Source organism: Diabrotica undecimpunctata, chromosome 1, assembly GCF_040954645.1.
Source record: "Diabrotica undecimpunctata isolate CICGRU chromosome 1, icDiaUnde3, whole genome shotgun sequence".
Classification (NCBI taxonomy): domain Eukaryota; kingdom Metazoa; phylum Arthropoda; class Insecta; order Coleoptera; family Chrysomelidae; genus Diabrotica; species Diabrotica undecimpunctata.
Window position 1 is genome coordinate 29,275,316 of NC_092803.1, and position 19,222 is coordinate 29,294,537.

General features: G+C 30.2%; 1 protein-coding gene across 1 annotated transcript in view; it reads right to left on the reverse strand.

Annotated features, from left to right (window-relative positions):
* dy (transmembrane protein dusky) overlaps positions 1-19,222 on the reverse strand; it is a 196,520-nt gene that overhangs the window by 91,050 nt on the left and 86,248 nt on the right. The window contains exon 3 of the mRNA XM_072540077.1: positions 11,214-11,264. Coding sequence (XP_072396178.1) covers positions 11,214-11,264 — 51 coding nt within the window. The remainder of the gene's footprint in view (positions 1-11,213; positions 11,265-19,222) is intronic.

The window sequence follows — 19,222 nt, forward strand, 5'->3', positions numbered from 1 at the left end:
ATAAATAGCCTCCATTCAAGAAAACTTATCGCGAGAGCGAAATGTTAATCTTACTGATAAAATGGAAATCCGTACCTTTATAGGACTCTTGTATTTATCTGGGCAGGTCACTGTAATCGTGTCAGCGCAGAAGATGTTTGGAGGAGAGATGGTTATGGTAAAAAAAAAACGCATTATTAAATGTTGCCGGAATCAATACTCTGGTGATATATAAAACAAACAACGGAGACCCAAATATCCGGCGACGACATTTGTTAAGAAATTTAGCAAACGTATTGGTTTATCCACATTTGAAAAGGAGAGCAGCTCTAAGTAATCTTTCGCGGACGCTGAAGATGAGGTGCATATACTGCAGCTGGAGAAACAATAGAAAACCTCGTTTTTCCTGCTAAAAATGCAATGCGTGTATGTCAGAACTGTAGAGAACTACAATAAAAGTATATCGTTTTATTACTTTTGTAGCTGTTTGTTGCATTTAACATTTTTTAAGTATGTTTATTGTGTTACGTTTGTTTATTTTTCTTTTGTAAGGTAAAATTATTACACATGAAAATTTTTTTTTCAATAAGTATTCAAATCATTATTCTGTTTAGTTTAATAAAGTTTAAACTAGTGTCTTTTACTAAATCGTCTTAATATATTTACATATTCTAAATTCTTACAAAATAAAAATCCTCTATTTCTATTTTTTAGACCCCCCTGGTATATGACACCGGGGCAACTAAACTTGTAAGAAACTACAGCGCCACTATCCCAACGTTAAAATAAAATAAATTCATGTCGGAACTGTATTGCTAAAATTGCTGTATTGCTTGTAACTTGGTAGTAATATTCGATATCTATAACAAAGGCGGTACTAATAATACCATCCCACCAGAAATACTGTACTAATATTTTAATTCGTTAGTGTATACTAAGAAGGAGGTACTGATGTGTTACTAATTGATTTTTAAATACTTAGGTACTTCCTTTTTATTTTTGGATTTATTTTAACACAATTTGTAAACAGCTACAAGCTTATGATTCACCGAGAATTTATTGGACGTGAACATTTTAAGGTTTGTACATTTTTCCTTTTTTGTAGTAGTAGTTGAATTTTTACAGTAATAAATTTCTTAGACGAGAGGAATGCATTATTTAATTTTTAATATTACTGTTATGTGAGCGGAACGCTGGCTAAAATATAAAACAATTATTGTCATTCCCATTTCCCATCATCATGGTACAAACTGCAGAGAAAGAAAATAAAATCTTTGAGCCCTATATTCTACTGTATTAGCTAATGCATTCGTTTAAAATGAGTTTGCATTACTAATAATATTTACTATTACATATTGTATCGTAAAACCAGTAAATATCATATTAGAAGTGATAAAAGTGAATTTATGTAGGTACATACATACAAAATACATAATATATAAGTTCTTTGTTCTTTTTTGAATTTAAAATACTAAAACTAAAACTATATATAGTCCAATTTTTAGTTGAGAAACACAATAATAATTGAAAAAATAAATAGTATAACCTCAATTTTTTTCCATAAATAAATTATTTTAATATTTAGGTTCTTATAATGAGATTTACGTTTTTTACACTAATTAGTTGTCACTATGCGACATACGACACATTGCATTCAAAATTTAGCTTATTTAGTGTTATTCCTCTTCAAGTTAGGTATTGATATACAACATATTGCATGTTTTATTTTTTCTTTTCAGAGAATCAATAATGTCGAACAGAGCACGGCTGTTGGTGGAATTAGCTTTAAATTCAGCTTCAAGAGCAGACGCCTCTCACCAAGTACCTGAAGACGATAATATCAACATTTTGACATATCAATTGGACGATGCATCAAGTCCTCAAAGAACAGAAAGCACGGTTCCAGAGCCAGTGGAAGATCTATTAGAAAATGCAGAATTGGAAGAGAATCCAGTTTTAACACCCCTGGAAGTGGCAGAAATTCCAAAAGAAACATCGCATTCCAAAACCGATATAGCTCCAAAATCATATTATTTGAAACAGAACACAGACAATGATATACCAATAATTGACTATCAGGAAGAAATGACAATAGAAGAAGAAAATATCGATCCATTTCATGAAAGTGACAGTGGCAGCGAGTATCTGCCAACAAAAACTGATACTGACTCAGAAAATTTAGTTGGAAACCAAGAGGATCATCAGATACCGGACGCAAGAGCAAAAAAACGCAGGAGTAAAGGGCAAAGAGATCCATCACAGTGGAAACGAGCAAAAAATTCACAAGCCAGACTTAAAGGACATGCGTACATGGGATTTCAGAAAAATAGTGAAGGAACGTACCAGCAGACAGCCTATAAAGGTAGGCGCCAACTAAAGCCATCATGTGAGGGGCACAAAAATGAATCTTAGGGGCCGCAACAAAAATTTGAATGTTCGCAAATTACGAATGAAATGCGTAATCAAATATTTCAGTATTTCTGGGAAATTAATTCTTGGGAAGGTAAACAAATTTATGTAAGCAGTCTTGTACTGCACTCTCAGCCCAAACACAGAAGAAGAAACACTGTCGAAGAGGAGTCCCGAAAGAAAACAGGTTTTACATATTATTTAATAGCTAGAGATAATAAGGAGTCTTCAAAAAAATATCATGTATGCAAAAAAATGTTTTTAGCCACTTTAGGTGTTGGCGAAAGAACTGTAAGCGAATGGGTTTCAAAGAAATGTTTACCAAATAAAGTGCAAGCTATTAGACCAGTTTTAGTAGAGCCACCGAAGGATTCTGAACAAAAAATGTTAATACATTCTTAGACAGCCTGCCTAAAGTTGAATCGCACTACTGTCGAGCATCCAGTAGAAAACTTTATTTGGAACCCACTTGGAACAGTTACAGACATTTGCATCGTGAGTTTATTAACTACTGTGAACGTCAAAACATAAGATCTTGTTCTTGGAGACTTTTCTTTTAAACTTTTAAGACAAAAAATCTTGAAATTTACACTCCTCGTAAGGCCCAGTTCAACACATGTGTGATGTTTAAGAAGGGAAATTTAAGTCAATCAGATTATCATAGACATGTTGCCAAGAAAGAACAGGCACGCTCAGAAAAAGAACAAGACAAACAAAAAGCTATCTCGTCAGAGGCAGAAAACTTAAGTTATGTCTACACTATGGACTTACAAGCCGTTCTTCTTTGTCCATATACCCAAGCCTCTGCCATGTACTATAAACAAAAACTGAAGGTTCACAACCAAACATTTTTTAATCTTAATAACAAAGATGTGGCTTGTTATTTATGGCACGAGGGAAATGGAGGTTTAGATAGCGATGTGTTTGTTTCCATTTTAGTGAAGTTTCTTAATAAAGAGATAGAAAGACACAACTCGAAGACAATAATCCAATAATCCTATGGAGCGACGGTTGTACGTACCAAAACAGAAATGTAAATATGTCAAATGGTTTGCTGGAGATAGCTATGGAGAAAAATATTATTATAGAACAAAAGTACCTAGAGGTAGGACATACCCAGATGGAGGTGGATTCGGTCCACAGTGTGATTGAGAGAAAGTTAGGAAGAAAAAATGATATTGCTGTTCCCGCTGATTATACTAAAGTTATAAAAGCGGCCAGGCGAAACCCATCCCCTTACAAAGTAGTGTCTTTGCATTACAGCGACTTTTTACAATACAGCAAAGGAATGTACACACAAATTCGACCTGGAAAAGGTGATCCTTGTGTCACAGATATTTGTGCATTGCAATATCTTCCTCAAGGACTGATAAAATAAAAATCAATTTTACTGATGAATGGCTCGAACTGCCACGAAGACCAAGTCGTACTAGAACGTCTGTAATTCACGAACCCTTATATTTATCGCCACGCCCAATTGAGGATTCAAAATTCTTACATCTTCAACAATTAAAATCTGTTGTAGAATCAGATTATCATGCATTTTATGATAATTTAAAACATACCTGTGTGTCTCTCCAAGTCTGTTCACATATAAAAAATTAATGTGTATGATATTTTCTTCTTTCCAGTTTATTAGTTTAGAATGTTTAGTTTTGTTCTCCGCCATTTAAATAAAATAAACAAAAGGTTTGAAAATAATTAATTGTTTTTCTGAGGTGTACATGCATTACAAAATTGTCGTATGTGACATAAAATATTTAAATATTTAAACTTTCAATGCAATATGTCATATGTAACGGCATTTTGCTTAACATTACACTGACCAAAAAATCGTGTTCCTGTACTAATACCCAAATAAAAGGATACATCATACACAAATAATCGCATTTTCAAATTTAAAAATGGTCGACGAGAAGAGTTTTTTTTCTCTCCCGAAATATTACCTCATTCCGACATACGACATATTGCAGTATCACCGACGATGTGTTTCATAGGCACAAGTTGGTGGGGTAGGTTGTAATTATACCTAAGTAGGATAAGGATTTAAAATTATAATACATATTAAGCAAAGCTCCGTTTTTTAAACCAAAAGGACAATTACTTTAAAATTAAAATTACTAATTTTATTTCGAATTGTGCACAATAGAAAAATATGAAGCTTTAATTTAAGGCACTTAGTTGTATGTCTTCTATAATTTAATTTTATTTATATTAATAAATTGCAGAAAATACTTTTTGAATATGCATTAGCTAAAAAAATATTGAATTTGTACTTATTTAAAACTTTGAAAACCCGCATAAAAAAAATTAAAACACAACATTAATGTAAAAATAGATCAAGTGAAAGTATTTTCCTTCTGATGGATAACAAAAATGCAGGTGTTGTGCTAATATTATCATGTTCATAGACATATATTAATATTTGTTTTGTCTAATGGATTCCGTATCTACTATTTTGTATTTGGATAATCGTAAGAGAAGCTTCAACTTCATCAGATGTGATTACCGAAGTAGATATTATGAACATGGATAAGTGCTCACATGTCATAGTCAAAGGTTTTATTTACCTATTTAAGTTGACTACTTGTTTGGTTATTTTTTAAATGAAAAGAACAAATAGAAAAATAAATTAAATAAACAATACGGCTGATTTTACAGTAATTTTAAAATATTTACACACTTTATTGATACCGATTCGAGCACGTGAAGTTTAACGAATTTGTCCTCCTAGGCCATATATTTGGCCATTTAATTTAATAAAGCGATAGCAGCTTTCGCTAAAAGATTTTATCTTTTACACATTTCGCATAGCGCAGAGGATACAGAAAACGATATTATCATATCGTTTTCGTTCGCGGCCGCCATAGCAGGTGGCGCCATTGTAAGCTAACTACTGTGGTAGTGAAGTTTTGGGAGACATTCGTTGGACTTTCCGAGTTTGAATTTGTATCAGCCCAAGTGTCTGATGAGGCTGGGATAGGCCAAAATGATCATAACACTTTATTGATACCAATTCGAGCACGGGAAGTTTAACGAATTTGTCCTCCTAGGCCATATATTTTCCATTTAAATTGACCGTAAATTATTTAAAATATTTTGTTGGGTATATGTCAGGTTCTATGGGTCGGGTCTGGAATTAAAACAATTCTGTTTTTTAATCACTTAATATTTTGCCAATTGATTATTGGCTTGATCAGAATTGCCCTACAAATTTATTAAAACAAAGAGTTTTTAACTCTTAGTTTAACTTAACTGTTAAAAACAAAGAACAACATTACGATAAAATTACATAAATATGTACTTACAGATCTGCAAAGATGTTTTGATGCATCTTTTTGGCAGTTGACTTTCCTTAAGCAACGCCATGGGATAAAGGAGATAATACTTTGAGAGAAGCGCGGTGGCGACTAAGAAAATAATGAGGAATTTAAAAATGATTAAAAGAGTTAGTGTCTTCAAATGATGTAGCCTACGACCAGTTTATAACGCAGACGAATCAATCAGTCGCAGATCGTCGGGAAATGTCTTTCAACTCATACGCTAGCATTTGCAATTTAAGGTAAATCACGAGGCGATAAATCAGGCAAAGAAGAGATCACGAGAATGTCCTCCAGCAATGCTAATAGAATCGAATTTGATGATCACTGGCAAGACAATGTCCGTATTTTTTTCGTTCTTTTTCATGAAGTTTTTAATTTAAACCTGCTTTGACTAAATATATAGTGACTAAAAACGAATTGATTGAGAGACGTGAATTTATGTGAAGAACCGCTATTTCGTGTGGCTACCCGTAACGCCTTCTCGTGATGCTAGTTTCGTGACGCTTGCCTCAGAATTTTACTATAGAGAAACAAGTAATACAACGCCAGTATAGAAGCTACCTATGTGGCCGTTCGGATGGCGAAAACGTCAAAATATTCTACATTAACAAACGGACTATAGCACCGAAACAATATAAATACAAAAAAAACTGTCGTTTTGGAAATTTTGAAATGGATTTTGGCAATGGTATTTCAACTATTACGAAAACCGTATTTTAATTAAATATAATATAATTTTTTCTGTTTTGATACCAGACTTTATTGAATTTTCCATAAAATACATTACAGACTGTAAATATTTGCTACATGTAAACGAATTTAATTTGAAATCTAATTTAAATAGTCGAAATGATTGAAGTGGCGTGCAAACGGGTGCTAAATTTTTTATCTGAAACGCAAATTGTATACATAGACCTTATTCGTTTGTTATTAATAATATATCATTATTTTTTAACTAATTTTGATATGCATTATTTAGATTTCTAATAATTCTATTGAGTAATTAATAGCGACTTGTCGATTTAGGTTGTATTATTCCAGATTTAGGTATAAATTCTTCTTCTTTCATGTGTCTTTTACGATCTCCCAAATGTTGAAGATATCTACAGCAAGACTTATTTTATTTTGTGCCATATTGAAAAGCTGTTCAGTACTTTTTATGCCTGTTCATTCTTCAGTGATTTGGGAGCCATGATTGTTGTTTTTTTCCAATTCCTCGTCGGCTTTCTATTTTACCCATAAGTATCAGCTGTAGTAAGTGGTACTTTCCTCCTCTTAGTACGTATCACAGAACGCTATTTTTATGCACTTTATTGTGGTCAATAATTTTCGCTTAATATTACCCCCTCCACATCAGAATAGTCTTATTTTGTTTAATATTGCTCTTGCCATTTCAATTCTACCTTTAATATCACAGTCTTGGTCTATGTCTTGCCTAATAATGCTACTTAGGTATTTAAATCTTTCAATGTTTTTGTGTTGTGTTACAGCCTGTAAAGTATCTTAGTACAACCCTAATATATTTCTTTATCAACAATACAGAGTACGCATCTATATTATAACTGCCTTCATAATATTTCTTTGAAAATGTATCTTTATCATAAAAAGGCCAAGATTTCGTTAGTCATTTCAGAATTTTTTTGCATCTAAATTATTTACATTCCCAAACATTAGTCGTTCGTTAATTTAGGTCAAGGTTTATAAAAAACAATGAGCAGCCCCTTTGATATATACTATAAGAAAAGAATATGTACATAATCTTGTTATTAAGATTTATCCCACATAGAAAAAGTCCCTGAACGAAAAAGAAGAAGTAGTTCGAGAACATTCAAGATAACATCGAACTACATCTTCTTTTTTTTCCAGGGACTTTTTCTTTGTGGGATATATCTTACGAAACGTTCGTAACAATATCTTTGGCGCTGATCCATTTGTACAAAACAAATAATTGGAATTAACACCTGTATTCTCTATTCCCACTAAAAACTTTTATTAACCGGTCGTAAATGCTTTTGAATTAAACCATAAATCACACACATGCATTTTTTATCGTTCTATTTTTAATAAAATGCTCATTAATAGTCAATAATAATAAGGAAACATTTTATTGCTTTTAAATTTATAAACCAGAAGACCATAAGAAACACCGTTAGGTCTCCAATTGACAAAAATCTCTTTAACTCGCAAATTTTTTGTCGCAGCAAATATATTCTCTAGTCAACAGTCGGAGTATTATCTCGACGATCTATTACATTACTTCATAGTCCCTAGTTAGGACACATTGCACTCTCAGACGTATCTGAGAGTGTAATTAGAAGATTTTTTGATCTTTTAGAAGATGTACTTTCAGATGTACTGCTTTTAGAAGATCTATTTTTTCTGTTGTGCAGAGCCGCTACTAGGTGCATTGAGTACTGTACCAACAGACAGGCATGTGACATGTGTGAAAGGCTTGATAGAAAATCGTTGAATTTAAATCGGAGCAATTTCAAAAAATGTTGGTTTGAGAGTAGGATCCGTCCTTGAAATTTTTATGCCGTTAACACTACTCTGGCAAATTTTTACTGCTATCTGGTCACAAATGACCAATTATCAGTTGTTTTCCGACCTAACTTAATAAGCAGCAAATATTAAATCTAAGGGCTTACCCTGTGGCTTTTTTATTTTATCTATCAACTAAACTAACATGCAACAACATTACAGCACTATACTCTGCTTTTTACACTAAACTGTTTTACGTTTACACTAACTTAAATGGTTTTGTTCTTATGAGTCTTCTCTTTAGTTTAGTGTTGTCAAAAAGCTGGATTGCCTTGACATTCACATGACTATGCAGTCTCTGCTCACGACTTGCTGCTGTTTTCTCGATTACTTCGGTCACAGTTTGCATACCCAGGTCCTGATGAAGGTTGCTGTTCCGGATATACCAAGGAGCATGAACAATGTTTCTCAGTACTTTGTTTTGAAATATCTGGATAATATGTAGATTACTAGCTTCGGTACAGCCCCAGAGTTGGCACCCATATACCCATACTAGCCTTAGTACTTTGCTTTGCTTGATACAAAGACCGTATTATGGATTTTGATAACATTAAAATTTTGTGTAGTGAAAGTAATAAATTCAAAAGAACTTTTTTAGAAATGGTTTGTATTAGCAAAAGTGATAATAATTTAAACAAAACATCAGAAATTCACAATCTAAGCAAAATTTATAATTATATCATTTGATTTAATTTTCCACATACTTGTTACATTTTTTTAGACATCTATCAATGATGGATGGGCGCATTCTGTGAGAATGGTATTTGGAGAAGGCGATATAATTTCGAATTGTACGAGAAATATAAAAAAATAGTAAATGGTAGAGATGTAATATCCTTCATAAAAATAGGTAGGCTTAGATGGGCTGGACATGTGTCAAGAGCAAATGAAAATTACCCACCCAGACGAACTCTATTATCGGTCCCAGTGGGAAATAGGAGTAGAGGCAGACCACGACTGAGATGGAGGGACGGTGTGGACGAGGACGCAAGGAAAATCGGCGCGGCAAATTGGCAACGGTTGGCGATGAACAGAAACGACTGGCGAAATAGACTGGGGAAGGTCAAGGCTCAACTAGAGCTGTAGCACCACTGATGATGATGATGATCAATGATGGATAAATCTTCTTTTTTATTACTAAATAAAATAGAATTTTTAAACAAAATTTTAGTTTTTGGCAATATAATAAAAATTTTAAGTTGGCATTTATGACATTGTCATAAATGCCAACATGTTTTTGTGTTAAAAAAGTTTTTCCAAATTATATTACAAAATTTAAGAAACATTTATTAGATAAGAAAATTTTTAGAATAATCTTTTTAAAATACGTTTAGCAGCATAAATTTATTAACCAAACTAATTTTATTTGGTGAGTTAATATAATTTTTTTTCTAGTTCCACTTTGTAAGATATTTTGTATTTTTCAGCAGCTCTTGAAAATAATTGTAAACACAATTGAAAGCTCGAGATAAAAAATAGTTGGCCAATAGCTAATTAATAATATTCTTCTTTCTTAGTCTTATATATATATATATATATATATATATATATATATATATATATATATATATATATATATATATATATATATATATATATTCAATTCAGGTCATTTACAACCAGGGGAAAGAATCAATATATTACGACTTCTTGCTCGAGTTGGTGAGAAGTTTGTGGTGGTGTTGTGCTCCATTTTGAAACCTTTTCTTTTTCTAAAAGGGTCATAATCTAACAAAGGTTTTATGGAAATCAAAAACAACTAACTAATATAAAAGTTATTAGATTGTTATTCGTTATCATCATTACTTTCACTCTCTTCATTGCCATTTTATTTATCGGACTACTACTAATAGCAAAACACTTCTTCGACGCAACAGTACGTACTAACATAAATCGTTACAGGTAACTGAGAAATATTTAGCTGGGAATGCCATAGAATTCCAACATGCGATACGAAAATTCCGGAATCATATCATGTGATAATTTATGTCATCATAATTACCGTTCAATGTTCATCGAAAGGTGAAGGAAATTGCTGGAAAGTTCCGAAAACGCAACAGCGGAAAAATAACAGATGGTGAAGGCAATCTTGCCATAACCAAAGAAGATAAAACGAAAGTATGGGAAGAATACCTGGAGAAGCTTTTCCATGACCTTAGAACAATACAAGAGCCCATCATTGAAGAATATTCAGGTCCAGAAATCCTACCAGAAGAAATAACGACAGCCGTCAGACAAATGAAAGATGGAAAGGCTTGATGAAATTCCTGCAGAACTGTTGAAGCTATTAGACGTAGAACAAATAAAAATAATAACTGAAATATTTAACGAAATATACAAGGCAGAAGAAATACCAGTAGAGTGGCTCAAATCGGAGTTCGTACCATTGCCCAAAAAAATAGGAGCAAAAGTTTGTGAAGATTAGAGGACCATAAGCCTAATAAGCCATCTGCTGAAGCTGTTTTTAAAAGTGACCCACAAAAGAATTTATCGGAAATTCGAGGAACAAATTGCGCCCAATCAGTTTGGATTTGTAAACGCCGTTGGTACGAGGGAAGCTTTATTTAGCGTGCAGTATAATGAGAAATCAAGGCAGATACGAGCTACTTCAATGCATTTTGCAAGGTAAAATTGAAGGAAAAAGGGCCCCATGACGAAGACCAATATCCTGGCTTGCTAACCTGAGAGCATGGTATAGAAAGACCTCAACACAGCTATTTCGTATGGCAACCAACAAAGTCATCATAGCCAAGATGATCGCCAACGTTCGGAACGGACAGGCACCCTAAGAAGAAGAAGTAAGTACCGGCATGGCGCCTCTGGAACGCAAACTTATTGTATCTTGTCATTTATTTTTTTATATTGTATACTGATGTGTATATTGATGTTCTCAAATATATCAACCATTTGAACATTTATCAAAAAACGTTAAGATTTATAAAAAAATGAGCAATAACTTACCCCGTGAAATAATAGGCCGATTATGATGAACGTTCGTAGAACCATTGTGTTCTGAAACCAAATATAAATAAACAATATTATTATAGAGGAACTAAAACAGTTGGTGAGTATCTTTTAATTCCTACCCAAATAACCGTCCAGAATAAAATATATTAAATACTTTCAATATATTTTATTATTCTTTTTAATTTTCAGAATATATAAGAATCTAATTTAACACCTTTTACAAATGATTCGTTGCATTATAACAATTATAATAAGTACTGCATGTGGGTTTTTACATAAACCGCATTCTTGGCTGGTTTTATTTTTACAACTTCCTTGTTAACATATTTTTTTTTGTAATTGGCCTATTAGAAGTGGCTGTTCTGATTAATGTGCAAGGAAAAGATTATTAACACTTTTTAGGTCCTGGAATGTCTAAATTCAGCACCCAGTTGTTCCGCTAATTCTGATAAAAGTTATCTTGTATTTACTCTACTTTTGTTTATGTTATATTACTATTTTTTATTGTTTTGATGCCTTATAACAGGAATCAATAAATGAGTGATGCTGCGTTGTAAGTTGCAGTTATTACCGTACTATTTATCCATTGGCCCCAGATCCAATCGCGTACTTCAATTAAAAGTCGCAGATCTAATTTGTATTTTAAACTAAAAAGTTTAATTTCTTTGTCAGTTTTATAATTCTGTTTCAGGCACTCACTCCATCGAAATCCAGTATTGTGCGGTATTTGGACTGGCGACTGGGTCTGTAAAATCAAATAAATTTTTTGTGGAATTATAAAATTTTTTAAATCTTTTATTAAATTTGTTGAGAAATTAAGCATTTTCAGATTTATTGCAAAATTTTCTACAACAAACTCAATTTTTTTCCCATGTGTTTGAATTTCGTTAAATGCATATCAGAACAATGGTTCATATAACATAAATGCATGAAATAACAATTCTACAGATAATTGGTTATGAAGACATCACACAAACACAAATGGATGCTAATTATAAGAAAATTTCCAAATTTGCTGTCTATATCCCAAGAAACAATCTGGAAAATAAAAAGGGTGTTTCGATAGCTGTGACATATAAGTCAGATAAAAAAGCAGCTTCCGATGCAATAAGAGATGATGCCAAATTAAATATTATGCTTGAGTTTGAGGAAACAAACTTGTAGCTTACAAACTTTTAGTCTAAAAACAGCCCCAATGTTTGATGTTAGCCATTAAGGAACTTATGGAAGATGACTTTGATAGGAATATTAGAACATGTTTTGTTTTCTGATAAGTGCACCTTTACAGTTCACAGGCATGCTAATCGTCAGAATTGCCGCTATTGGTCTAGGGCAAATTGTCACTAGATGAGAGAAGAACATACACAATACCCTGAAAACCCAGATATCAAGGAACTGGAGCTAATGCTCAAGGAATTAAATCAGCAGTCAAATAAGTCAAATAAAATAGATCTTAAAATGAATTTCCAGAAAACAAAAATAATGAGTAATTTACATACTAATACTGTTATTGACAACGTCAGTCTTAAAAATGTAGATCACTATATATATATATATATATATATATATATATATATATATATATATATATATATATATATATATATATATATATATATATATATATTGTTATGATGTGTTTTTTGTTTGAATGATGAGCAATGAGTATTTTTAATAATATAATATATAGGGTTTTTATCGCGGTTCTCAAAGAATTAGCTTGTAAGTACTTTTTTAAATTATCTTTATTATAACTATTATGAAACACACATATATATCTAACCTAGCCAATGTAAATTTAAAATAAACTATCTTTAAATTGATATTCTTATAAAACTAATTAAATTCTATAGACAATGTAAACTTTAAACAAACTATCTTCAAAATTGAAATTGTTATGACACTAACTAAATTATATTAACAAAATTTTGTACCTTTCTTTCACTGAATGCCTAAATGAACTGTTTTCCACTATATATATTCTAATCACCACTGAATGTCTTCGTACTTCGGTTATCCTTGTTTTTGTGAAATTTCTTTTTCCAATTATCAGCTTCTACCAATTTAAGATATATTTTTCTTCACCAGCATTTATACACCACCAAGCAAACCAGCAAACAGCATTTGTATTTATTCTTCTTTTCAATATACCAATATCCAATTATTATAAGTTGATTTATACTAATCTCCAACCATAATATAATTTAATTTCTTCCAATATACTTTTTTTAATCTTCAATAATTATTTGTGTATAATTATAAATGTGCATTAAATTATATGCATAATTTTTAATCTTCATTTAACTCACTATATTAAACAATTGGACTATTTGTACTTGATTCACTGACTCCAACTAACTTTCATATTTCTTACTAAACTTTTCTGACTGACTTCTTGAAAATTCTGAACAATTTACTTCACTAACTAAATGTGTCTACTAACTTTCATAATGAACTGGCCTGACTTCTGACTAAAAAACTGCCATCTTGAATCCAAATCACGGGTATTTATATCTTTTTGGATATTCTAGAACCATCTGGTAAGAGATCATGTTCCATTTCGTTCTATTTCTTCGATATGGATGTTCTCGAAAAAAAATATCTGTTCCATCCACCGACATAATCATTATTCCAGAATGTTCGACCGTAAACAATGGTCACACTCTGCACTCTGGAGAATTCGTTAATGTTCCATTGATAATTTTGTTGACATTTAGGCTTTTCAGATCAGAATAAACATTCAAATTAGTAACTAACACTCTAATTTAATAAAATACACATTTCAAACAATATATTATTATAACCCCACTTTATATTCGTAAATATTCTTAAACGTCACTTCAGAGTATGTATATCTGTCTATCACTCACTGTATAGTTGGTTGCCTATGCACATGGCTCACTTAAATATATTTACAACATTAAAATACAACTTTTTACAATTATTATATGCTAATTTATTAAAAATGCCCTCACATAAATATATTTTTATTAAATTCTCTAGTATATAACTTCTTAAAATAACCAAATATCTAATATTATGTAGTATATAACTTATAAATTATTTTCTATAAACCCTAATCGTATCAATACCCCAAAATAATATTTAAAATAAATAATTTACTTATTATTTTTTTAAATATTAATTTTCTCATACCTTATTAAATTTAATAAATCAAAATTTTTTTTATTTAAAATGTGTTAAATACATCCCTGTTCGCTGTCTATATCAAAACAGAGAACAACGTAGCACAGTTCGGCTATTCTATGGTCAAACTGTCATGTCAAATGGAGCAATGGATGCGATATCAGAGATTAAAATATAACCTTAATTAAAAATATAATCGATATGGTGTTCTGTTTATTTATAGACAAAATCTAGGAATTATTTCCATTCAAAATAACTTTCATCAATATAAATTGGTAAGTTTTTTCACTTTATTATATTAGAAAGACATTTTTATAGCAAATTATTTATAGAATCTATTTATTATCTAACCCCAAATTATGATTTTTAGGGTACAAAATAATTTCCATATGTACAAAATTCAACAAGTATGATGTCAAATTGATTCAAAATAATGAAATCTACCATCTATTTAACAAATCAAGTCTATTGAATAAAATGGATATATCAGTAAGCTGTTAGTGTTAAGTTTATAACCTAGATATATCACTACTTTTTGAAAAATTGTACATTTTTCTTGATTTATTTTTAGTCCAACTTTGTCTAATCTATTTATTATAATTTTTAGGTGTTTCTCATGATCTTCAGCAGTTTTAAAAAAAATTAATATATCATTAATGTAGTGAATTACAAAATGTTCATATTGATCCAAAATATCATGAAGACATCTACATAGAGCACTGCAAAATGATTGAAGTCCAAATGGTACTACTTTGAATTGATATACTACTCCATCTATCTGAAATCCTGTATACTGTCTACTTTTTCTTTCTAGAGGTATTAACCAAAAACTATGCTGTAAATCGATTTTAGTGAAAAATGACATTCCTGTAATTCTTCCTAGTATTCCATCTTCTAACATATTATTAATCATTCTGTTCACTTCTTCTCTGTATTTATATGGTATTGTGTATGATTTTGTTTTAAAATCTTTTTCTTCTTTAACTTTTATACTATGGATATAATTTTGTGCAATTCTATTTTCTTTATTGACAAGTCCCTTGTGTTGCTGCAATATGGAAATGACTATTGATTTATATTCTTCAGGGCAATTTAAAACTTTTATCACATCTTCTTCTTTACAAATAAAATTATTCTTCATTATGTACTCATTATTCCTTGCTTCCAATTTTACGCACTCCGCCTCGTAGGCATCCATCTGCTTAAAATTTCCATTCCTTAAATATTCACTACAATAATTACTCTTTACATTCTTTTTGGACAAATCCCTATCATCAAAATACATTTCTTCTTCATAAACATCATTATTTTCTTTTAATAATATCCTATCAACTCTTATTCCTTCTTCTACCTCATCTTTCTGCATAAATTTAATTATTTGCCCTTCCAAAGTTACCATTCTTTCTTCAAAATCTATCTTTACTTTCTTCTTTTCCAATTCATCATTTCCCATTAATATATCAACACATAAATCCTTGACAATAAATCCTTGCATATTAATTTCTTTATTAAGAATATTAATTTTAAAATTGGCTAGTTTATCAATTTCACCCAACTTCTTATTATTTGCACCAACAATTTTAATTTTTGGAATCTTTATTATATCTGATAATTTTAATGTATTAAAAATAAAATTCTCCGAGACTAAAGTACTTTCTGAACCAGTATCTATCATAATCTTAATCATTTTATTTTTGGCCAAAGCATTTATATAAATTAAATTAATAGATTCTTCTACTCACATTTTCCTGCCTTGTACTACTTCGTTCCCTGTCTTCGCAGCTTCTATTCCTTCGAACACAATTTACCTGTCTGTTATAGTTAGGTCGCTCTGTATTTTTTCTATTGTTAAAATCTTGTCTATTATTATTAGTACTGTTATTAAAATGTTGTCTATTATAATTAGTATTATTATTAAAATTTTGTCTATTATAACTAGTATTATTATTAAAGTTCTGTCTATTTGGATTACTGTTATTATTATTAAAATTTTGTAAACTATCACCATACCTAGTATTATTGTTATATGATTGTCTATATTGTTGATTATCATTTTTATTATATTGAAAGTTATTATTGTTTTTTCTGTTGTTATTATTACTTGTCATATTGCCTCTTTGTATTCTTTGAATAAAATTAATAAAACTATCTATTGTTTGAATATTTTGTACAGTTACGGTTTGCACAACATCAGCATCAAAATGTCTAGATACATTTAAGACTGTTTCATCCTCTCTAAGTGGTGGTTCTAAATATTTTGCAACTGTTATCAATTTCAATGCATAATCTACCATATTTGATTTTAAATTTTGATTATACTTTCCAAAATATAGAATTTCTCTAAACTTGGCTTGCTCTAATTCACCCCAATAATAATTTAAAAATTTATATTCAAATGTTTGAAAATTATCTAAATCATTCTCAATACTAGCAAACCAAGTTGCTGCATTGTCATTTAATGTCATTCTAATATAATCTTTAATATCATTAATATTATTCACAAATCTTAATTTATGTTTTAAACTATTTATGTATACTCTAGGATGCAAATTTTTTATATTACCAGAGAATTTAATCCCAGTCTCATTTGTTAAATTTAAGTAAGGTCTTCCTATGTCTCTTATTTGTGAAATATCATCTATTCTCTGTTCCACATTTCTTATTTGATTATTATTTATTTGGATATTTTGTTGTATATCATCTAATTTTTCTTCTGTGTTTCTCCTGTCTTCGTTAATTTTTACTTCTAAGTTACATTTCTGTAACTCTATTTTCTGTTCTATATCTATCTTATTATCTTGAATTTTCCTCTTTACTTCTGTCCTCTCATTTTCTATCCTTTTCTTGTAGTCATTCCGTATAATTTTTATTTCATTTGCTACTTTTTTCTCTGCAGCTTCAAGTTTTTTATCCATTTGTTTTTCTATTTGTTTTACAATTTTATTATTATTATCTTTTATTTTCTTTTCTAATTTTCTATAATTCTCTTCCAATTTCTGTTCCATTTTTTTCATGTCTTCTTTGACTTCTTTTGAATTCTCTTCACTCTTCCAATTTTTTTATGTCTTCTTTGATTTCTTTTGAATTCTCTTCCATTTTTTTCGTATTCTCTTCCATTGTCTTGTTCATCTGCATCATTAATGACATCAAAGCTGCCATATTGACATTTTCCTCTCTTTCTGGATTCATTTCTGCAGTATCTTGTGGAGCTTGTACTAAACTCTCCTCTTGTATAGGTTGTGTTTCTATTTCCACATCTTCTTCATTCTTTTTGCTTCTTGTACCTTTCTTTCCTTGAGACATTTTGAGACTTTACTTGTTCAAATATAATTAAAAATAAAATCTATAATTTTTCCTTTCTACTGATAATTAATTTAATTATATGAGAGCACTTATCTTCCCAAACTAATTCTTTTAAATAGAGAGCCACCGCGTTGGGTGCCAAATTGTTATGATGTGTTTTTTGTTTGAATGATGAGCAATGAGTATTTTTAATAATATAATATATAGGGTTTTTATCGCGGTTCTCAAAGAATTAGCTTGTAAGTACTTTTTTAAATTATCTTTATTATAACTATTATGAAACACACATATATATCTAACCTAGCCAATGTAAATTTAAAATAAACTATCTTTAAATTGATATTCTTATAAAACTAATTAAATTCTATAGACAATGTAAACTTTAAACAAACTATCTTCAAAATTGAAATTGTTATGACACTAACTAAATTATATTAACAAAATTTTGTACCTTTCTTTCACTGAATGCCTAAATGAACTGTTTTCCACTATATATATTCTAATCACCACTGAATGTCTTCGTACTTCGGTTATCCTTGTTTTTGTGAAATTTCTTTTTCCAATTATCAGCTTCTACCAATTTAAGATATATTTTTCTTCACCAGCATTTATACACCACCAAGCAAACCAGCAAACAGCATTTGTATTTATTCTTCTTTTCAATATACCAATATCCAATTATTATAAGTTGATTTATACTAATCTCCAACCATAATATAATTTAATTTCTTCCAATATACTTTTTTTAATCTTCAATAATTATTTGTGTATAATTATAAATGTGCATTAAATTATATGCATAATTTTTAATCTTCATTTAACTCACTATATTAAACAATTGGACTATTTGTACTTGATTCACTGACTCCAACTAACTTTCATATTTCTTACTAAACTTTTCTGACTGACTTCTTGAAAATTCTGAACAATTTACTTCACTAACTAAATGTGTCTACTAACTTTCATAATGAACTGGCCTGACTTCTGACTAAAAAACTGCCATCTTGAATCCAAATCACGGGTATTTATATCTTTTTGGATATTCTAGAACCATCTGGTAAGAGATCATGTTCCATTTCGTTCTATTTCTTCGATATGGATGTTCTCGAAAAAAAATATCTGTTCCATCCACCGACATAATCATTATTCCAGAATGTTCGACCGTAAACAATGGTCACACTCTGCACTCTGGAGAATTCGTTAATGTTCCATTGATAATTTTGTTGACATTTAGGCTTTTCAGATCAGAATAAACATTCAAATTAGTAACTAACACTCTAATTTAATAAAATACACATTTCAAACAATATATTATTATAACCCCACTTTATATTCGTAAATATTCTTAAACGTCACTTCAGAGTATGTATATCTGTCTATCACTCACTGTATAGTTGGTTGCCTATGCACATGGCTCACTTAAATATATTTACAACATTAAAATACAACTTTTTACAATTATTATATGCTAATTTATTAAAAATGCCCTCACATAAATATATTTTTATTAAATTCTCTAGTATATAACTTCTTAAAATAACCAAATATCTAAT